The 23,256-nt window shown below is 45.6% G+C and overlaps 1 protein-coding gene across 1 annotated transcript; it reads left to right on the top strand.

The window, feature by feature from the left end:
* Positions 1-217: 217 nt before the first annotated feature.
* AARS1 (alanyl-tRNA synthetase 1) lies at positions 218-23,177 on the top strand. Its single transcript, XM_041772154.1, has 21 exons — positions 218-285; positions 3,089-3,253; positions 7,132-7,320; positions 7,675-7,820; positions 9,164-9,355; positions 10,334-10,478; positions 10,832-10,977; positions 11,823-11,931; positions 12,086-12,236; positions 12,934-13,058; positions 13,488-13,632; positions 14,718-14,896; positions 15,984-16,097; positions 17,309-17,515; positions 18,028-18,212; positions 19,773-19,881; positions 20,737-20,850; positions 21,435-21,554; positions 21,671-21,757; positions 22,144-22,257; positions 22,659-23,177. Exons 2-21 carry the CDS (start codon positions 3,110-3,112, stop codon positions 22,842-22,844), a joined length of 2,907 nt encoding a protein of 968 aa, XP_041628088.1. The 5' UTR covers positions 218-285; positions 3,089-3,109; the 3' UTR covers positions 22,845-23,177.
* Positions 23,178-23,256: the final 79 nt, after the last annotated feature.

Below are 23,256 nucleotides of genomic sequence, written 5' to 3'. Positions count from 1 at the left end.
AAAATGTCTACCTCCAGAAGTCCGCAACCTCGCCGGTCACGTGACGTATCCCGACCCTCGTTTTCCCGGCCATTGCGTCAGCCGGCTTAGGGCCGCCTTCCTGGAAACCGACTCATAAGCTGATTCGTTCCCGTAGTTGATTGGCAGGTGGGTTGATCAATAAAGTTCTCGGGACTGAAAGGCTGGGCGGGGCTCTTTCCATCCGCGCGCGTCATTGGGCGGGGCTGTGCGGGTTGCTGTCTGTCGTGGCTCCGGGCCGGTGCCGCGGAGTGTCTGTGGGAGCAGGTAAGCGCGGGCTCCCGGCGGTGGGCTGTGAGGGAGGAGTCAGGGACCGCGACCCTCGGGAGAAGCAGAAGGGCCTCCGAGAGTTTTGCGACGCCGCTGGAGCGGCCGGGTCGGGCCTGAAGGCGGGGCCGCCGCAGCGGGCTCCGGGGGCCCGGCCCCACGAGGCCTCTGGAGCCGGGAGCGCCGGGGACGAAGTGGCCTCGGGTGGCCTTGCCGAGGACCTAGACTTCGCGAGGATCACGATTGCCATTGACTACGCGCCCAAAGCTGTGGTTTTCTCTCCCCCGGTTTTAATCCTCCAGGAACGGACGAGGAGGTGGGGTGGGTTGGGGTGGGGCTGGGTGGGTGGTGCAAGGTGGTCTCGATGGGTGGAATTCCCTCTGAGCCATTTCCTAAATTCTTAAAACTAGTGAAGTAGCTGACGCTGGTTCAGGTTCATCTGAAAGCACTTTCTGTGCCCCATCAAGTTCAGCTGTTACTTCCAAAAGAGCCTGCATTTTCCCTTGTGCTTTAAATTCACTTAACTATTCGCTGTTAAAGGATCATACCTAATCCTGAAATACTTATTTAGCAGTGATTGTACTAGATGTTGAGGATGTACCCCTGATGGGAAGATGGACTTTGAACAAGCAGTCCAATGCGTGTGGAAGGTGTGAAGGAAGACGCCTGGAACTACGAGAATAAAAATAGGATCTCGTCAAGAAGGAGAGAGAAAGCTTCCTTAAATAGGTCTCTTTGGAATTGATCTGTCACAATTGAGGAATTCTAGGGAATGGGAAAAAGTGGAGTAGGGTAGACAGCTTACTTGGCAAATGAAGAGCGCGTTGAAAGATCTGTGGCTGGAGCCTTAAACCCAAAGGCCAGTGTGATTAAAGGTACCCAAGACCTTTATAGCCTCTGCTGGGAAGTGGACTCTGAGGACCATCCTTTATCCCAACCTTCCAGTGCATATACAATATAGACATCCTTCCAGTATATATTGAATAAATGAACTTGTGATGGTGACATGGCTTTTAAGAGTCCTTGCCTCTGTAGGGCTTATTGTCAATATATTGGATCCTTATGTCATACATTTCGCAGTTCTTTCTGTATGACTGTCACTCTGTTGAGGGCATAGCCTCATTCATATCGGTTCCCAGCACAGTGTGCATTTATATATGTTGAATGAATAAGCGAAATGGGACATTTATGTGTCTTTTGGAATACAGCTGATTTACCTCAGCCCGTTTAGAGGAGGAGCAATGAAAATTTTGAAACTGCTGTGATGCTGCTCAGTCAGAATTGGCATTGTATGTTTATTTTTGCCACCGTTAAGACTCATTGAGTGCCATGATGAGAAGGGACCAGGAGGAATGTGGTGTGGCAAAGTTTCTAAAAATCCTAGCCTTGGCTCCTTATGGATATGAGAGTCCTTATCTGTGGGAGTTTTAGTCCTCTCTTTGTCTCTTTCAGCCAGTTTCACCATCTTTTTGCCCGAAGGGCTTTATTGGAGTCATGAGTTGATTGAATTGTGAATAAATTGTTTGAAATTGTGGTTAAGGATAAATCTGAATCAGAGTCCCTTGTTCACTATGTACGTCTTTATCTTCCTTAGAAGAAGGGGGGAAAAACTTGGCACTAAGTGACCTAAAGTAACAGCATCCTTCCATGTTCCTTTAGGGCTTTCCACTTTACAGATTGCTTCCAAATATTGGATAGATTTTGAGTCTCACAACACCTGGGCAGAGTAGATACTACTTTTTTACCAAAAGAAACATATTGGGGATAAAGTCACTTATTTAAGGCTAGAGTTGGGTCTAGAATTCTAGAGACTAATGTCAGCCAGATGGTTCCCATTTTTCCAGATGCCGAGTGCTGCATGCCATGACAGCTCCATGCCAGTGATTGGGATCCTCCACCAAGGGCTGTTACTTTTCCACAACCTGCCTCTCAGGAAAATCATAATAGATGAGAAAGAGCTTTGAAATTGTCAAGTTGTTTTCTAATTTCTCTCTCTTCCGATTCCCTTTCTCTTTTACTGACCCTGAGCTCTACCTCCTTAGTGTGGCTGCAACATCCTCGCCCCCTAGGAATCTAACTGGCAGTCTGCCAGTTGTTCTGGGGGTGCTTAGGCTAGGTGGAGGCAGGTATAGTCCTACTTGCAGGCAGTTCCTTGTATAGCGAGGCCCCAGGTTCTCTGCTGTTGACAGCAGCCTCCCAAAGACAGGCCAAACCTAGAGACCCTGGCTTTAGGGATAATGGGACTTTGCATGATCTAGGCATGTAGATGAGCACGGAGCTGAAAGGGGCTTTAGAGTTCATCTCATAAGGACCCCTCCATTTGTTGGTGAAGTGAAGTAACTCCATTAAGCTTTTATAGCTAGGACTGGAACCCAGGTCTCCTGAACATCCCCTCCATGCCTAGTAGGCTTCTCTGCTGGACTGTAAACCATGAGATTTTTATTCCCATTTCTTAATTCCTGGCCTAGGCCATGGCACAGAGGATGCATTCATTACACATCTTCATATTTGGAATAAGTGAATACAGGAAGGAAATTCTCCTGCTCTACTTGATGTCTTGGTGTATTGAAACTATTGAGGTTGGCATGGGAAAGAAGAACATGTGGGGCTGTTGGCTGCTGTGTGCAGCAAATTTTGCTTCGATGATGATTTTAGCCTCAGATGTTACAACATAGAGGTTTTAGGATCAAACAGATTACCAGTGCCCTGCTTTGACTTGGCCTGTGGAGCCAGGAGTCTTGTGTAATACCTACTTATCTCTTAGTCACAGTTCCTCTAATTTCCTTCATTTTTCTCTGATTAGTTCCGTAGGGCTACTTTCAAGATGGACTCGACCCTAACAGCAAGTGAAATCCGGCAGCGATTTATAGATTTCTTCAAGAGAAATGAGCACACCTATGTTCACTCATCTGCCACCATCCCATTGGATGATCCCACTTTGCTTTTTGCCAATGCGGGCATGAACCAGGTAAGGGTTTTTACCTTTTTCTTAATTTTTTTTTAATATTATATATATTTTTTTAAGTAAGCTCTCTGCCCAAGGTGGAGTTTGAACTCAAGACCCCGAGATCAAGAGTCACATTCCCTACCTAGTGAGCCAGCCAGGTGCCCCTAGTTTGCGTTTTCTTCTAAGTAAAGAACTGTTTTATTAGTCATTGGCTAGGTTAATCTTGCTGAGCCATGAAGAGACCTATTAATTCCACTTTCGTGATTCTCCTTCAACTCTTAATTATCCTTGTTTTTTTTTCTTTTTTCTCTTTCTTCCTTTTTTTTTTTTTTTGTTAAATATTTATTTATTTATTTGAGAGAGAGTGCACAGCAGAGGGGGCAAGCAGGAGAAGGAGAAGCAGGGGTCCCAGGACCCTGGGATCATGACCTTAGCCAAAGGCAGGTGCTTAATGGACTGAACCAGCAAGGCATACCTCCCTCCCCTTGTTTTTTCCTTTATAAAATTAGTGAGTTCTTCAAGATTCTTTCAAAGCTCTGCTTTTTTTTTTTTTTTTTTTTAAGATTTATTTATTCATAGACACAGAGAGAGGGGCAGGGACACAGACAGAGGGAGAAGCAGGCTCCACGCAGGGAGCCCAATGTGGGACTCGATCCCGGGTCTCCAGGATCACACCCCAGGCTGCAGGTGGTGCTAAACCGCTCTGCCACCGGGGCTGCCCAGAGCTCTGCTTTCATTTCCATTCTGAGCCATGCAGCTTTATTGACTTTAAAAATTTGTTTTTATTTTTTTTAAGATTTATTTATTTAGAAAGAGCATGCACATGTAGGGTTGTGGGGGTGGAGGGGAGGGGCAGAGGGAAAGGAGGGAAAAATTCAGGCTGACTCTTCCATTCAGCTCAAAGCCCCATGTGGGGCTCAATCCCATGACCCTCAGACCATGACTTGAGCCAAAATCAAGAGTCAGACGCCTAACAGACTCAGCCACCCAGGTGCCTCTATTGATTTTTTTTTTTAAACTCTTAAAGCTACTGTCCCCAATACCAATTTGGATCTACTGCTATAGAAACTTTATTAGTAGGATTTATGTTTGGGGCAGTTGAACTATAACAGATAACTTGAAAGTTTTGTTGTGATATTGAAAACTGTTTGTCAGGCTGACTGTGGACTGGAAGTGGATTCAGGTTACATAGTCCCCTCAGGGTTTTCCTTTCGTGGTTCTCTTGGAGCCCGGCTTAGCCTAGTGAACCCACTGGCTCTTAGAATGTGGCTCACTTTGCACTAAGTGATAAGTTGACATTTTCTTTTCTTTCCTGGCATAGAAAATTAAAAGCAGTGGGGGGAACATTTTCCATCTTTTGTAATAACAGTAACTGTGAAATCATACATATGTTTTCAGTGATATGTGTAAGTCCTTTGTATAAACCTAGAATAGGGGGCACTAATTTTATGTGGACTTGGAAGGTGATAGGTTTTCTGGAACACTGGAAAAGTTCTATTCTAGTGAGGCATTCCTAGGCATGGGTTTTGTCTTCTCCCACATGCTCCGACTAGGTAGGAGAACCGTGGAAGTCCAGTGTTCTAATGTACTCTGAATAATAGTAATTATTAGACTGTTGTATGTAGCGCTTACTGTGATGTGCTAGGCACTCTTCTATGTCCTGTACGTATGCTGACTCATTTCATCCTCACTCTGTACTGAAGCACTGACAGCTCAAGTAAACTGCCCAACCTGACATAGCTGGTGAATGCTGGAGTGTGGTTTTGAACCCCAGGTAGTCATTTGCTTAACTTTTGTGCTATACTGCCTCTTAATCAGAAATACCTTGATGGGGTTTTGCCCCCCCTCCTTTTTAAAACATTTTAAAAATAGTATTTATTAGGCATCTACCCTTTTTTAGGTACTATGCCAGGTGCTAGATATACAAAGATAAGTAGTAGAGTTTTTGCTTTTAAGGAGTTCATGGTCTAGTTCATAACTGTCCAATAGAGGGCACCCCAGGTGGCTCAGCGGCTTAGTGCCGCCTTCAGCCCAGGCCTGATCATGGAGACCTGGGATGAGTCCCAAGTCTGGCTCCCTGCATGGAGCCTGCTTCTCCCTCTGCCTGTGTCTCTGCCTCTCTCTTGCTCTCTCTCTCTCTTTCTTTCTGTTTCTCATGAATAAATAAAATCTTTAAAAAAAAAAAGAAAGAATTGTCCAATGGAACTTTCTGCAGTGATAGTAATGTTCTATAGCTGGGTTGCCCAATATGGCAGCTACCAGCCATGTATGGGTTTTTTTTTTCCTTTTTTAGATTTTAAAAATTAATTAATTTTTTAAAGTAATCTCTACACTTGGTGTGGGACTCGAACTTACAACCCCCAGATCAGAGTTGCATGCTCCACCAATTGAGCCAGCTAGGCACACCCCAACCCCATGCATGATTATTGAGCTGGTGTGACTGAGGAACTGAATTTTTTGTTTTTAAATATTTTTAATTAATTACTAACAATTTCATTTTAATTAATTTTACAAGTCACAAGTGACTAGTGGTTACCAAATTGGACAGGTCTAGTGGGAAAATAAAGCAAAGTTACATAACAATGATACATCAAAGTCTAAGTTGATAAATCCTGAGAGCAAAATAATACCTTCTTTCTACAAGTCATTTGCCAAGTTGTGCTGATTTTATTCCCTTAATAGGTCTCAGTTTCTTTTCTTCCTTATCACCTTTACCATGAAGCCACTACATCAGTTTAAAAAAAATTTTTTTTTAAGATTTTATTTATTTATGAGAGACACAGAGAGAGGAGAGAGAGAGGCAGAGACACAGGCAGAGGGAGAAACAGGCTCCATGCAGGGAGCCCGACGGCGGGACCTGATCCCGGGACTCCAGGATCATGCCCTGGGCCGAAGGCAGGCGCTGAACCGCTGAGCCACCTGGGGATCCCCCTAAAAATTATTTTATTTATTTTCTTTTTAAGTCAACTCTAAGCTCAACTGGGGCTTGAATTCATGACCGCAAGATCAAGAGTCACTTGTTCTACCGACTGAGCCAGCCAGGCGCCCCCAACATATCACTTTTATTAATTAATTTATTTTTATAATTATTTTTTTAAGATTTTATTTGTTCATTCATGAGAGACAGGGCAGGGGGGCAGAGACACAGGCAGAAGGAAAGCGGGTTCCATGCAGGGAGCCTGATGCAGGACTTGATCCTGGGACTCCAGGATCACGCCCTGGGCCGTAGGCAGGCACTAAATCGCTGAGCCACCCAGGGATCTCCCACATATCACTTTTATGTATTTTATTTTATTTTTAAAAATATATTTATTTATTTATTTATTTATTTATTTATTTATTTATTTATTTTAATTTTTTTTATTTATGATAGTTACACACAGAGAGAGAGAGAGAGAGGCAGAGACACAGGCAGAGGGAGAAGCAGGCTCCATGCACCGGGAGCCTGACGCGGGACTCGATCCCGGGTCTCCAGGATCGCGCCCTGGGCCAAAGGCAGGCGCTAAACTGCTGTGCCACCCAGGGATCCCTATCACTTTTAGAATAAGTTCTTCCAGAAAGGTGTTCTAAGCCCCGACCACCGGAGACTTATGAGGAAGCGTGAGTTTCACTACATCAACCTCTGGCTGTTAGCACAGATCCAGCAGGCCTTCTCCTTGTATAGGTGGTGTTAGTGGCAGTGGTGGGGACTGTGAGAGAACTAGGACCAGGGAGAAGCTGCTCCAAGATAGGATGCCTCTGCTGTGGCTCCATCAGGCCGCCTATCTCCCAAGTTTCTGTATTCCCGGCTAATTAAACCACAAACTGAACAGTTTATGTGTGGTCTCTTCCTGCCAGCATGTGACCACCTGATAGATCTGCATCTCCTTAAAAGTTGAAATGTTCCCTTTCTTTTTTAGTTCAAACCCATCTTTCTGAACACTATTGACCCATCTCACCCTATGGCAAAGCTGAGCAGAGCTGCCAATACCCAGAAATGCATCCGGGCTGGGGGCAAACACAATGATCTAGATGACGTTGGCAAGGATGTCTATCATCACACCTTCTTTGAGATGTTGGGCTCCTGGTCTTTTGGAGATTACTTCAAGGTAAGCTCAAAGAGAAGATTCCTTTGGGGTTTTGAGCAAAATGATCCTCTCCACTGAAGGAAATGGATTCCAATTTTGCTTGTTATAAAATAGGAAGTATCATCTAGGAGATTCAGGAAAGAAGGATATTTATTAATACTAAGACTTCCTGAAAGTAGTACCTTTCACTTGATGTTTTCAGGTTACATTTTGGAGGTCTTGTATAAATTGATCCTGAATTTATTTGGCTGGGTTGATAGTGAAGATGTTGCAGTTTTATATTTGTGTTCCTAGGATCTGGGCATTTTCTACTCATACTAAATAGATTTTGGCTTGGCCACATTCCACGTCCTTTCTTTTCTTATCTTTTTATAGGAATTGGCATGTAAGATGGCTCTGGAGCTTCTCACCCAAGAGTTTGGTATTCCAGTTGAGAGACTTTATGTTACTTACTTTGGTGGGGATGAAGCAGCTGGTTTAGAACCAGACCTGGAGTGCAAACAGATCTGGCAAAACTTAGGGTAAGAATGTATCTCACATGTTGAGTGTGGAGGAATAAAGGGATTTCTAACTTGGTGCCATAGTGGGGTATTAGAGTTTGGAGTGCATTGCCATTTCTTGTTTTGGGCTATACATTTTGAGATGGAGGTGGAAGTGACTGGGTGCAATATCCTTTAGTGCATTCCTTGCCTTTTTTATTTTATTTTTTAAAGATCCATTTATTTGAGAAAGAGACAGAGTGTGAGTAAGGTGAGAGGCAGAGGGAGAGGGAGAAAGAGAATCCCAAGCAGACTCCATGATGAGCAAAGAGCAGGAAGGGGGCATGACCCTGAGATCATGACCTGAGCCAAAGGCAGACGCTTAACTGACTGAGCCGCCTAGGTGCCCTACTCATTTTCTTATTCTTTTCACTCTTAGAAAAGCATAGCTTTTTACCACACTTAGCACAGTTTCTCAGTTTCATTCATTCATGTATTAATTAATTACTTTTACTCCAGGAATATTATTCCAGTCCAGCTTCCCCTGGTACCTGGTCTGAAACCCCTACTTGGTTAGATTCTGTGGTCTACATGTACTTGGACATTTTGGGCAGTAATGCATGTGAACCTTAAATAGTACTCTTGGCTTAGGAATCCTGTTTTGCTTGGCTTGTGTATATCTCGACTCTGTTTATCCAGTATGCTCAATCTTTTTTGAGTGTTGTATTACCTAGCAGTTCTCAGCAGAGTCCAATATTTTTAAAATAATTTTAATCTTATTAAATTCCTTTTGGTATCATTTTAAGGTGAAACACTGGGCTAAATTGGGGCATAGAGAAGTGACTTGAAATACTCAGTAGGGGTTTTAATGCTTATACTGTTTCCATTTTTTTTAAATGTTTTATTATTTATTTATTCATGAGAAACACAGAAAGAGAGAGAGGCAGAGACACAGGCAGAGGGAGAAGCAGGCTCCACTCAGGGAGCCTGACGTGGAACTCAATCCCGGGTCCCCAGGATCACACCCTGGGCTGTAGGCAGCACTAAACCACTGCACCACCGGGGCTGCCCTGTTTCCATTTTTAAAATGAAAGAACATTTGCAAAGAAAGTGTTTGCTTAAATTCTGGTCCTGTTGAGCATAGGTGTTTTCATTTTTATGTGTTTCCTAGGCTCAATCCCTATCTTTGCCCATTTTTATTTAGTTTAAGAATGTAGCCCCTTATGTATACTTTGTATTCTATTATAGTCATCGCTTAGTCATTTTTTAACTTTATCTTTTTAAAAGCTGGAAATGCATAAGAATTTCCTTTTGTGGTGGATGCAAGTCTGGGCAAGAATCTTGTCAATAGCTATAACTGGGCTTGTCTTCCCTACCCTGTGCAGGCTGGATGACACCAAAATCCTCCCTGGCAACATGAAGGATAACTTCTGGGAGATGGGTGACACGGGCCCGTGTGGTCCCTGCAGTGAGATCCACTATGACCGGATTGGTGGCCGGGATGCTGCACACCTCGTCAACCAGGATGACCCCAATGTGCTGGAGATTTGGAACCTTGTGTTTATCCAGTATAACAGGTGGCCGTGGGGTCCTGAACTGTTCATGCTAATAGCAGCACCTTAAGCCAAGTAGAGAAAGAGGAACGCAACACAAGGCTGTCTTCTCATCCTCATCTTTGGGGACAGTGGAGTGGAGCTATAGAAGGCACTAAAGGCATCAGGGGATCTTGTGGACAATATTTAGATTTTATTTCTCAGGTTTTCCCTCTGATCTCTGGGACATGGTTGGATTTAATCTTTTGTTTTTTTATTATTATTTTTATTTTTGGATTTAATCTTTTGTAAATTACTTTTATTCCACATAGTACTCACTTCAAGACTATTCCTAATGTCATTTTTGCGGTAATTTGGACTGTGATTTGATTCAGTTTTTTTTTTTTTTTAATATTTTATTTATTTGACAGAGACAGAGTAGGTAGGAGAGAGAGGGAGAGAGAATCTGAAGCAGACTCTGGACTGAGCGCAGAGCATGATGTGGGGCTCGATCCCACAACATGAGATAGTGACCTGAGTCCAAACCAAGTGTTGGACGCTTAACCAGTGTATCCCCCCAGGCATCCCTATGGACTACAATTTTAAAGTTCATTAGCTTGAAGCTTGCCTCACTTTTTATTTTGAGATTTTATTTATTTGAGGAAGAGAGAAAGTGAGAGGGAGACCACACAAGTCGTGGGCAGGGGCAGAGGGAGAGGGAGAAGCAGACTCCCAACTGATCAGGGAACCTGATGCAGGACTCTGCCCCAGGACCCTGAGACCATGACCTGGGCTGAAGGCAGATACTTAACCAGTGGAGCCACCCAGGCACCCCTTGCCTCACTCTGTAATAGGCCCCAGAGTACTACTTCCTTTTTCCCCTCTACTCCCCTCCCTCCCACCAAACCAGACAGGCAAATGGCAAATAGAGCCTGCAATCTGTGCTATATAAGTGAGTTTTAACCAGTGGGGAGAGGGAGCAACCAGAGTAATTTCAATTTCCTCTTTCTCTGGATCTTGCAGGGAAAGCGATGGCGTTTTGAAGCCTCTTCCTAAGAAAAGCATTGACACAGGGATGGGCCTGGAGCGATTGGTGTCTGTACTGCAAAATAAGATGTCCAACTATGACACTGACCTTTTTGTTCCTTACTTTGAAGCCATTCAGAAGGTACTGGTCCTGTTGTAAACATTGCAGACTTCTGTGGAGGTGTCTAGGTGGGACTCTTAGCAGTACTGTCAGAGATAACATAATATCTTTGCCAGCTAAGAGTACCTGTGACCATCTGTCACTTTAATTGTTAATAACCTCAGAGGTTCTAGCACAAGTCGCTGTAGTTTGTTGAGTGCAGGGGCATGGCTAGAGGCTCTTTATCCCTGCTGTCACCTTTCTTGGTGTTAAAAGATCTGGCAAGAGGGTCATCCTTTTCCTCTATGTTCACTCAGTCCTCTTGGAACCTCCAGAGCAAGGCCATGCCAGAAGGGCTACTTCATAAAGAGCTTCCTCCTGGTTTTTATCTGTAGGGCACAGGTGCCCGGCCATACACTGGGAAAGTTGGTGCCGATGATGCTGATGGGATCGATATGGCCTATCGGGTACTGGCTGACCATGCCCGGACCATCACCGTGGCACTGGCCGATGGTGGCCGACCTGACAACACAGGACGGGGGTAAGTATGTTTGTTATACATGGCATGGTGTTAGGATTGCCACTGAGTTTGTTGAGTCTCCATGGAACTTAAAGCCATTCTTTATTCTTTTATTTGTCTTAGGTAGTTGGAGGAATCCCTTTATTTATTTTTTTAAGGGATTAAGAGAGTTTTAGGTCGTGTTACAGAGTTGCCACTATATTAAATCTTTGCTGCTAAGTACAAGATAGGATACAGATTGTATTTTAGGTTGTCCAGTAGGATATTGGCAAGGAGGGAAGGGGTAGATACTGATAAGCCCCAGGCAATTTTATTACTGACGGGCAGTACCTGGGATTTGGGGCATCAGCCATCTGGGCTATACCTGCCTCCATCTCTGGATCAGCAGAATGTGGTAGAAAAACAAAGCAAAGTTATCTTTGATGCATATTTGTGGGTATATCCCTGAGTTTTCTGCGGGAATTAATGACCTCAGGGACACACGAAAAGCAGTCTTAGGGTCAAATAAAGTCTCTGAAAGAAAAAACTAGTCAGGGCATCCCTGGTGGCGCAGCAGTTTAGCGCCGCCTGCAGCCCGGGGCGTGATCCTGGAGACCCTGGATCGAGTCCCACGTCAGGCTCTCTGCATGGAGCCTGCTTCTCCCTCTGCCTGTGTCTCTGCCTCTCTCTCTCTCTCTCTCTCTCTCTCTCTCTCTCTGTGTGTGTGTGTGTCTCTATGAATAAATAAAATCTTAAAAAAAAGAAAAAAAGAAAAAGAAAAAACTAGTCATGTTGCTTTGGGTAGAATTCTAAAAGCCCCGAATTAGAATTACCAAATGCTTACCTTGGAAAGTTGCGTACAGCAGATGGTTTTCTGCATTTTTCAGGTATGTGTTGAGACGGATTCTCCGCCGGGCTGTTCGATATTCCCATGAGAAACTCAATGCCAGCAGAGGGTTCTTTGCCACATTAGTAGATGTTGTCGTCCAGTCTTTGGTAGGTGTACCTCCCTGCTTAACTGTGTTCTGCTAATGCACAGAGCTTAGAGGGATGAGGTGGGAGTTAGCATACTGTTAATGAGAGTTTTGAGGGGGGTCACGGAATATTCCCTGTCCTTATTGAGCCCACATCTCTGTTTCTCCTTTGCCAGGGAGATGCATTTCCTGAGCTGAAGAAAGACCCAGATATGGTAAAGGACATCATTAATGAAGAAGAAGTGCAATTTCTCAAGACTCTCAGCAGAGGGCGCCGCATCTTGGATAGGAAAATTCAGAGCCTGGGAGACTGTAATACCATTCCTGGTAAGGACCCATTTTATTCCAGGCTGGTTCTTCTGTCCAGAAGAGGCAAGCCCATTTTCAAAAATGACTGGAGTCCCGTGTCTCCAAGGGCTAAGGATAGCTTGGTTATATGGCTTTTACTATAAAATTGGGTTTATCATAAAATTATAAAAGTAATACGTTATTGTGGCAAAGTGTTTAAATAACACAGAAGTAAAAAATGAAAATTCTCTTTCCTAAACTCATTTTTCAGAGGTAACAGTTCTTACCTATTGTTGTATAACTATTCAGGGCTTTTCTCTATTTTCATACACATGTATGTAGGGGCATATGTGTGTGTTTTCCAGCAAAAGGGGAACATATATACTATTTTGCAACTTGTCTTTCTTTTTTTTCTTCTTCTTCTTTTTTTACTAGACTGGAAAACTCCAAAAAAATTTTTTTTTTTTTACTTTTTATCGCAGCATAAGGTACAAGGGGAAAGCATGATGAATTTCCACAAACCGAGTACACTCATGTTCAGATTAAGAAACAACTTTACCAGGAGACCTCCTGTACTTCCTCCAGGTCAATTCTGAAGGATTTGATAGATTTTCTGACAAGTGAACAGAATCAATACTAACTTGCTTTGTCTCCAGTTCCTTCTGTCACTGCCAGCTTCCTTTGGAAAGGGTGGGGACTGTTGTGTCAATCTTACACAGTTCCCTTTGTGCTCCAGGGGACACTGCTTGGCTCCTCTATGACACCTATGGGTTTCCAGTGGATCTCACTGGACTGATTGCTGAAGAGAAAGGCATGGTGGTAGATATGGATGGATTTGAAGAGGAGAGGAAACTGGCCCAGGTAAAGAATTTGGGGAGTGAGCAGGAAACCCAGCACCAAACAAGGCAGGACTTGGCTACAAAGAACAAGAGTTTCCTTCCATTAAAGTCTTTGAAATTCTATTTTCCCCAAGACCAGTGAGTGTCAAAGGAGAGCACTTTCGCCTCGGGGGATATTTGTCAATAATGTGTGAGGACACTTTGTGGTTTCTACAGCTGAGGGTAGGATGCTACTAGCATCAAGTGGTTAGAAGTCCAGGAGGCTGCTCAGTAACCTACAGTGGACAGCCACCCAGAACAAAGAATTACCTGGCCCTAAATGTCAGTAGTGCTAAGATTGAAAAACTGTTCTAGAGCTTTATATTGGGCATAGTTTAGCAATTTGAATTAGAATCTCAGAATTCTTTTTCCCACATTAGGGTAACTTCTGTTTATTTTCTCTTACTGGCAGCTGAAATCACAGGGCAAAGGAGCTGGTGGGGAAGACCTCATTATGCTGGACATCTATGCTATTGAAGAGCTCCGGGAGAAGGGTCTGGAAGCAACAGAGGATTCCCCAAAGTATAATTACCATTCGGACTCCAGTGGGAGTTATAGTACGTCCCTGTATTACTGTGTGTACCTCTGTTGAGTCTCAAGATTAAGAACTTAGGGTATTTATCAGAGCCTCTCCTGCCTCTCCTGTAGTACTAGAGTCATGCTCTGCAATTTCATACTCCCAGAGACCCATGGCAATTAATTTTTTAACTCTTTATTTGGGAATAATTATAGATTCATAGGACAGTCCTCATACTCTTTACCTAGTTTCCCCTAACTATAACACCTTTCAGGAAACCAGGGAATGGGCAATGATACAATCATCAGTGGCTGTTGAATTTTGCATCAAGGATAGCTGCATTCTAGGGGTGCCTGGCTGGTTCAGTTGGTAGATCATGTGACTTAATCTTAGGGTCTTTTTTTTTTTCTTTCTTTCTTTTTTTTTTAATTTTTTTTTTTTTTTTTTTTTAATTTATGATAGTCACAGAGAGAGAGAGGCAGAGACACAGGCGGAGGAAGAAGCAGGCTCCATGCACCGGGAGCCTGATGTGGGATTCGATCCGGGGTCTCCAGGATCGCACCCTGGGCCAAAGGCAGGCGCCAAACTGCTGCGCCACCCAGGGATCCCTAATCTTAGGGTCTTGAGTTAAAGCCCTGCAGAAATTAATTAAATGAATAAATGAACGAATGGAATAGAATAGTGGCATTCTAAAGTTAAGCCTCAAAAGAAAGAAACAGGCAATGTATGTTTTTACTTTTGTTCTGTCAGAGATCCCTAAATCTATCCAAGCAAGCCCATGAATAAATTCTTTGTGAATTGACCTTGGGAGTAAGGAATTTATTACTGCTTCTAAATACTTAACCAGATTTGCTGGGTTCCTGTTCAGTAGCTCAGAGATAGAGTGACTGGAACTGCCCCAGTGATGTGAAAGTTTCACCTGGAAAAACCCCGAGTTCCAAGCAAGCTATGACAGTTGGGTCACTCTACTGAGTGTTACATTCCCTGGTACTAAGCCCTTTTGTTGAGTCTAATGGTCTTGCTTGTAAAATAAAATTAGACAGAACCTAAGGACCAAAGGAGAATCCAGCAAAAGACAAGAATGTGTGATGAAGTCATTGACTCTGTTTTTCCCCTTCTCTGCAGCATTTGAGAACGTAGTGGCCACAGTGGTGGCTCTGCGCAGGGATAAGATGTTCGTGGAAGAAGTGTCCACAGGCCAGGAGTGTGGAGTGGTGCTGGATAAGACCTGTTTCTATGCTGAGCAAGGAGGGCAGATCTATGATGAAGGCTACCTGGTGAAGGTTGAGGACAACAGTGAAGATGTGAGCCAACTGTTCATCCTTGCTGGCCAGGGATGGGGCATCCAGCTGAGGGCTGGGGCTGGACTGGGGTAGCTTTTCTGGCTCCTCACACTCCTAGCCTTGGGGAGCAGACATAACTGATCTTTTGGTGTGGTTCATTATTAGTGTTTCTGAGGCCAAGTGAGTTGCCTCTTGTACTACTGATTCAGTTGCCATTAAGTCCCTCTTAGCAGGATCCTTGCAGTCAGGTTGCATCAGTTGATCCTGGGTTCCTCCAGGCTTTCCTCATGAAGAAGAAAAGGTAGCTCTCTGGAGAGCAGACTTCTCTGAAGTTGACTCTGTGATCTTAGATGAGTTACCTCATCTCATGGGCATCAGGTTCCTCCTGGTGGCTTTAAATTCTCTAAGATGCTCCTTAGCATCTGTGTTTATATACACATATATTTGTGCACATATAAAGTGGTCTATATATTTAATGGTAAATAAGGTATGGTTAAACCTTAAAAATGAACATGTTATTTTACCAGGAAGAGTGAGTTTATTGGGAAATAGCAGAGAATTGCAGTGTGGGACATGTAAGCTATGGCAAAACCATAGGCAAGTCCAACAAAGGAAGGAGAAGAACTGATATTTTATGGAGGAGGAGGAGGAAATTGGGAGGGGTGTTTTAAAGGAAAGTCCATTGGAGAAAATCACAAGTTTGGGGTGATGATGGTTTCTTGTTGGCAGAGTTGGAGGAGTAATTGATTTCTCCTAGGAGATCCATCTGCATCTTTTCTTGTTAGGGCCTGTACTTGATGCTTTGGTTCTGTAATTGACAGTTCTTTCTGAAATGAACTACTGTTCCTGTTCCAGCCTCTGCTTCTAGCCACCGGGCTTCACTTTAGTGTGGTTGCTTTTTATTAGTTTTCAGTGGATAATGGTGTCTGTGTGCATATATACAATACATATAATGGTATTAATAGTATAAAGTATGTATAATGGCATATACCCACATTAGTAAGGAAGGGCTTAGAAAATATGTAACATATATAAAGATGTATATGTATGTGTGTGTATATATATATGTTGGATTTATTTACATGTTGTTCTCCTGGACTGCTCTTAGAAAATGGAATTCACAGTGAAGAACGCTCAGGTGCGAGGAGGGTATGTGTTGCACATAGGCACCATCTACGGCAGTCTGAGAGTGGGGGACCAGGTCCGGCTGTTTATTGACGAGGTGAGTTGCAATATGCTGGTTGGCATTGGACCTGGTTAATAATCATCTCCCTTTTTTAAAAAAAAATTTAAATTTCAGCTTTATTGAGGTATAGTTGACATAAAATTCCAAAGTATTTCAAGTGTACGTCATGGTGACTTGATACATGTTATGAAAAGAACTCATCTTCTTTGGCTTTAAATTGGTCTAGTCCTTGTTGATCACTCCTCAGAGAAAAGATTATTACAAATCTGATGCAGGAGCACATTTTATGAGGGGTGCAGCTGTGAATTCTTAAATGTGTATGTTCTCAAATCATATGACTGTGATTGTATTTTATTTTTATTTTTTTTATTTATTTTAAGTAATCTCTGCACCCAGTATGGGGCTCAAATCCGAGATCAAGAGTCGACTGCTCCTCCAGCTCAGCTAGCCAGGCATCCCAAATGACAGTGATTTTAGTTGAGACTTATAGACTCATTTCATGGATTGCCCTTCTCCAGATTAACCACAAATACTCCTTCAGGAGCCCAGAATCCTGTATTAAAAAATAGATCCTGTTTGTGTGACCGAGCTCCAAAATAACAGGAGCTTATTAAAACAAGGTAGAAATGTGTTTCTCATCTTGGAGTCCAAGCTGATACAGAGGCTCTGCCCCACAAAGGCATAGGGCCCAGTTTTTCCTTTTTTTTCTATCCTCATTGTTGCCCTTGATTTCATAGTCTAAGAAGGTAGCCACCAGATCCATTGGTAGGCCAGGCATTGGCAAACTTTTTGTAAAGTTTCAGATAGTTGATATTTTTGGTTTTGTGAGCCATATAATCTCAGTCACAACTGTACACCTCTGATGTTGTGGCATAAAAGTGCCATAGATAATATATAAACACGTGGGTGTAGCTGTCTTCAATAAACCTATTGATGAAAAAAGACAAAAAGCTAGATTTTGGCCCACAGGCCATAATCTGCCAACTCTTACTTCTTAGTCTAGGTAGTGGGAAAGAGGAAGGGGAGGGCAGGTTTCTTCCCGGTAATGGTATGCATCACATCTGCTCACCACCCATTGACCAGAATTTAGTCATATGGCCACAGTTAGTTGCAAGGGAAGCTGGGAAACGTAGCCCTTATTCCAGGCAGCTATGTATCCAACTAAAAATTCTAGTAGTGGGAAAGGAGAGAGCAGATATTAGGGGATGACGGCAGACCTTTCCACTAGCTGCCCCTGCCCTTCACAGCCCCGACGGAGGCCCATCATGAGCAACCACACAGCCACGCACATTCTGAACTTCGCCCTTCGCTCTGTGCTCGGAGAAGCTGACCAGAAAGGGTCCCTGGTTGCTCCTGACCGCCTTCGGTTTGACTTCACTGCCAAAGGAGCCATGTCCACCCAGCAGATCAAGAAGGCTGAAGAGATTGCTAATGGGATGATTGAGGCAGCCAAGGTAGGATTGTGCATCAGCTCTTGGGTCATGAGCCTTGCTTCTTCCTGCACCAGCGCTTTTCTTTGTGGAGCCTTCTCTGAAGTCCAGATGTTCTTCCTCTATTGGACCATACCCTGCTAAACACACAGATTTGTTTGAAGCAGTAATTCTCAACTGCACTGAGTGTAGGGGCAGTGGTGGTATCCTGTGGAGGGGTCTTAGGGCCTCTGGGGAAGGGAGCAGAGGGAGGTCTGTGCTCTACCCTCTCCAGAGCTTTTCTGATTTTATTTCACACAACTATAGTGCATCCATATGAGATTTGGTTCACAGTTTAGCAAAATAATTGGAAATTCCTATTTTGATCCCTTTGACTTTACTCATGGTGCCTTATTTCAGGAGGCTCAGGGCACATGATGGGCAGAGCTGGGATTAGAAACCAGAGTCCTGCCTACAAGACCATGCTTTCCCTGCCACTTCCTACTGCCCCTCCAGAGATCTTTTCCTACCTTTTTTCTGTCTTCTTTCCATGGCAGCCGGTCTACACCCAGGATTGTCCCCTGGCAGCAGCTAAAGCCATCCAGGGCCTACGGGCTGTGTTTGATGAAACCTATCCTGACCCTGTGCGAGTTGTCTCCATAGGGGTCCCAGTGTCCGAGCTTTTGGAAGACCCCTCTGGCCCTGCTGGCTCACTCACTTCTGTTGAGTTCTGTGGGGGAACGTGAGTAGAAGGGGAGCAGTGGATGGGACTGGCTTTTTGTTAATCTGGTGCTATCCTTGGAGGAAGTGAGTAATAGGCTAGACCCCACGCTTGCTTTTATAGGGTTGAAATGAAGTTCTCAGAAATACACTTGCCAGATCGCATTCCCAAGAACTTTAGGATCCCGTGCTCCTGTCAGACCCCTTGGTGCTGTCAGACCCCTTGGCATCCGGCATTGACATTTGCTGGCTTTGTGATGAAATGTTCTTCCTAGGATGGAAAAAAGCATTGTCTTAACATTTAGCTCACAGTTGCTTGCTCTTGTGTCCTGGGCTGATTCTTTTTTTTTTTTTTTTTTAATTTTTATTTATTTTTTATTTTATGATAGTCACAGAGAGAGAGAGAGAGGCAGAGACATAGGCAGAGGGAGAAGCAGGCTCCATGCACCAGGAGCCCAACGTGGGATTCGATCCCGGGTCTCCAGGATCGCGCCCTGGGTCAAAGGCAGGCGCCAAACCGCTGCGCCACTCCTGGGCTGATTCTGATAAGAAGGCCTGTGAATTCAGGCTTCAGGAAGGCCATGGAGTGCTCACCAAGCTCCTGAGCTGTTCCTAGCTCTTCTCCATTCTGGGGTCTTCACTTAGCTTCTTTTGCCAGCTTGAGCAGCATCTGGGGATTCACTCCATTGACTCAGGGCCCCTGAGTCAGGCCCCACCGCACACCCAGCTCAGCTTGGGTTGCAAGAACCACTTGTTTTCCAGCTGGAGTCCTCTGTAGCCCTTGGGGTCATTTTGGGATGGTATGGTGGCCTGGGAAGTTCTTGCTTGCAAAGGAATCTCGTTGAGAAGAACATCCTTCAGGCCATGGTAGAGCCCATTCAGGGCCTCCTGTGAGCTGCAGGCAGGGAACAGGTGCATGTGTGAGGATGGCTAGGAACCTGGGGCACCTCATTCCTGTGCCCAGCTGAATTGGGCCTTCACCTGACCCGCACTCGGCCTTAATGCCTCTTCACTCTTTAGAGCACGGGAAGCTACCTACAAAGCCTTTAATGCCACTGAAAGAATGACTGAAATTTAATGAGCATTTGAAATTCTCTGAGCAACTGGGGAATAAAACCTGTTTCTAGGATTATGAGATTTTAAAGGTAATTCTCGGATAGTGTCAGTAGTGGCAGGAACAGAAGAATATAGTTTCTGTTGCAAAGAGGACCAGAACTAGGAATGAATGTAGAGCCCACCAGCAGGAACATTGTGTTGGGTGTTAGGCACTTTGTTTGATCTCATCTGATTTTCACAGTAGTCCTGTGAGGGAGAATTAACTGCATTTTATACGTAAGAACACTGAAGCTCAGAAAGGTAGTGTCTCAGTGTCAGAGTGTTCTCAGTTCCAGCTAGGCTTTCTCTGACTCCTGGCCTGAGCCATACCCTGAAATCAAGTGAAGGGCCTCTTCCCGCTGTGCCCTTGTCGGGGCTTTCCTGGAACCTCAGACACCTCAGGCTCTCATTATGGTCTCCCGGGTGTGGCAAGGACCAGGGTGCGTGGGCTTTCTTGTCACCGTGGACTTTGTCCTCTGCCAATCAGGCACCTGCAGAATTCCAGTCATGCGGGAGCTTTTGTGATCGTGAGTGAAGAAGCTATTGCCAAGGGTATCCGGAGGATCGTTGCTGTCACAGGGGCCGAAGCCCAGAAGGTGAGTGCTGCAGGCTGGTCTGTAGGTTATTTGAACAAGGCAGGGGGAGCACAGTCTGTGAATCTGTAGTGTAGACGATTAAGTAGCTACTACACACAGAATTGGAAGTAGGATGCTACCCCCAAACTGTCTGCCAGTGATCCCTACCTGGCAGAAAAGAACCACCACCTACATGACTTTTTTTAAGATTTTATTTACTTATTCATGAAAGAGAGAGAGGCAGAGGCATACCCAGAGGAAGAAGCAGGCTCCCTGTGGGGACCCCGATGTGAGACTTGATCCCAGCACCCTGGGATCACACCCTGAGCCAAAGGCAGACACTCAACTGGTAAGCCACCTAGGCGTCCTCGTATAGGACTACTTAGCTATACTGTGTTTAATCTTAAAAAAAAAAAATTCTGCCATTTATTCCATAATGTATCTGCTTCTGGGAGGGTAAGCCGTAATTCTGCTGTGGCTTCCAGTGCCCCCAGCACTGACTCACATCTCCCTGGGTGTACATGCCTAGTTTGAGACGCATAGTGTACAGGGCTAGTTGCTCCGGGTTGGGGACTGCAGCTGGGGCCTGATATGTGCTGAAGCTTGAGGACTGGTCATTTTGTTGGAGTGAGAAGGGCTCCTGACTCGGGAGTTGTTGGTTCTCCCCTGAGCCTGAGGCAGTGCAGCCTTCCTGCTGGTCAGGCTTGTGAGGAGGGCTAGGGCATGAGGCCATCAACGCTGGCTTCTTTAAGAAGAATGAGAAACTTCTAGTATCCTGGGAGTTCCGTAGCCTGCCATTAGTGCTTGCCCCAGTTTACAGCAGGAGTGAAGATGAAAGTTACCTGACTGGGAGCTTACAACTCTGCCCCTCTCTAGGCCCTCAGGAAAGCGGAGAGCTTGAAGAACTCTCTCTCTGTCATGGAGGCTAAAGTGAAGGCCCAGACTGCGCCAAACAAGGACGTGCAGAAGGAGATCGCTGACCTTGGGGAGGTAGGGGCAGCCTTCCCCCTCAGGCCCTGCTCGGGGCCAGATGAGTCAGACACTCCCTGAACTCTCAGGTCCTGGTTCTCAGGGCAGTGGACCTTTGATCTCTTGTCTCGCAGCCTTGCAAAGGGGTCTCCGTGGATCCCAGCCTGTGAACTCCTGGAATCTGCTTGCTGCCCCCACTGCCAGTGGCAGGGCCCGTTCAAAGCACCAGTGGGCATCAGTGTTGAGGGACTTGGGGGAATGGGTGCCCACTGTTGCCAGGCCTCCTCATCTCTGTTAATATGTGGAGGCTTCTTGTGAGCCCATCACAGGCTGTGTCCACTGCCTGGTAGGGACCAACTCTTAAAGGGGCCTCAGCTCTCTACCCCTTTCTCTCTCGCCCTACTTGGTACAACTCATATAGTTGCTTATAGGGTGACTGGTCTCTAGGCCAGTGGATACCTTTTTGTTTTATGTTTTCTCTTTCCTTCTGGATACTAGCCAGGGAAGACTTTGGTGTTCAAAGCCAGAAAGGTGGGGTGGACTTATGTCTCACATCCTAGCTCCTTGTGGTCCAGATTCCAGTGGTATTCTGGTTCTGGTTCCAGGCCCTGGCCACTGCAGTCATCCCCCAGTGGCAGAAGGATGAATTCCGGGAGAATCTCAAATCTTTGAAGAAGATCATGGATGACTTAGACCGGGCTAGCAAAGCTGATGTCCAGAAGCGAGTGAGTCTTGCTGTACTGGTGGCTGGAAGGGAACAAGGAGGATTCGCCCAGCAGAGACTGTGTGGACAGCTGTCTGGGCCTTTGACCTGAAGCCTCTCTTGTGGATTTCCTTGCAGGTGTTGGAGAAAACAAAGCAACTCATTGACAGCAACCCCAACCAGCCCCTTGTCATCTTGGAGATGGAAAGCGGTGCCTCGGCCAAGGCAACGTGGGGGCTGGAACTCCCTGTGTTGCTTTTACCTGTCTACTACTTGTCTCCTTTCTGGGTCTCAGCCCTGTGTTGGCTGAAGTGTGAGCTTTGTGGCTCTGAGTAGAGTGGATGCCTGAGGGTCTGCTCTCTGGTTTGAGGTTAGGCTGAGCCATGGAGGGGGCTGGTGGCCTGAGTGCTACAGCTCCTGGAGATGTAAGGCACACCTCAGAACCAGAGTGTGGGCGCGTCCTCCTCCACACAGATTCTTGGGACCAGTACCTGCTCTTAGAAGGGGGTGGGCCGCAGGGGTGCTCTGAGAACTGAGCTTTGCAGACTCGCACCATGCAGAGCATGGCACCCCTTCCCCAGGCTGTGGCCTGACATCAGCTTTCCCCATAGGCCCTGAATGAAGCCTTGAAGCTCTTCAAGACGCATTCCCCTGAGACATCTGCTATGCTCTTCACAGTGGATAATGAAGCTGGCAGGATCACGTGTTTGTGTCAAGTCCCCCAGGTCAGAACACCTTGTAGCCCTGTACTAGTGGGAAGTGGTATTTATAGCTTTTCTGAGGAAGCTTGGTTCTTACAGTTGTTTGCCCAAGACCCTTGTTTGCGTGTGCAGCCAGTTAGAAACAGCCATTCTTCTGGCCCCCTGTTTGTCACCTCCTCCAGCACCCCTACCCTCAGGCCCTCTCCTTGGGGGGGATGTGTTTAATCATGCTGAAGCCCGGCTTGCTGGTGCCTGCCCCGGGCTGTAGTACCAGCTGGAGGATCTGTCTCAACCCTGGTGGCAGCACCCAGGAGGGCAGGAGTGGGCCTTTAAGCTCCTCCATACTTTTCCTTTTCCACCCCTCTCCATGTCTTCCTCAGTCTTGTCTTCTGTCCTGAGTCCCATGTCCCCTTTCTTTCTTCCAGAATGCAGCCAACCGGGGCCTGAAAGCCAGTGAGTGGGTGCAGCAGGTGTCAGGGCTGATGGACGGCAAAGGTGGTGGCAAAGATGTGTCTGCTCAGGCCACAGGCAAGAATGTGGGCTGCCTGCAGGAGGCACTGCAGCTGGCCACCTCCTTTGCCCAGCTCCACCTGGGAGATGTGAAGAACTGAAGGGTAGGGGCAGCTTCTACTGGGAAGCATCCTTCACTTACCCAATGCATCCGTCCAGCCAGCTCTCCACCTGCCATGAGGACATTTGGATCTTGGGACCTTTAAACAGCCCTGTCTGTCCTAACCCAGCAGTAACTGGAACTCACACACCTGGGAGCTAGCCTGTGACTCATTGCTCACGTTACATTTCTGCCCTGAGCCCTCCCGACATACCAGCGCCATCTCTAAAACCACTACCCCAGGATTGCTATTTATCATTGTCATGCTCGTGTCTGTAGATAAGAGTTCTTTTAGGCCTCTCTGCTGCAGAGAATAAAAGGACTATGTGCAATATTCGATGATGCTATGTGATCTCTTAACCCCCCACCTCTCATAGGAGCCCCCTGTGTAATAGCCTATGGCCCCAACTGGC

This window comes from Vulpes lagopus, chromosome 10 (assembly GCF_018345385.1).
Source record: "Vulpes lagopus strain Blue_001 chromosome 10, ASM1834538v1, whole genome shotgun sequence".
Classification (NCBI taxonomy): Eukaryota; Metazoa; Chordata; class Mammalia; order Carnivora; family Canidae; genus Vulpes; species Vulpes lagopus.
Note: the sequence above shows the minus strand (reverse complement) of the source record. Positions and strands in the feature narration are given on the sequence as shown.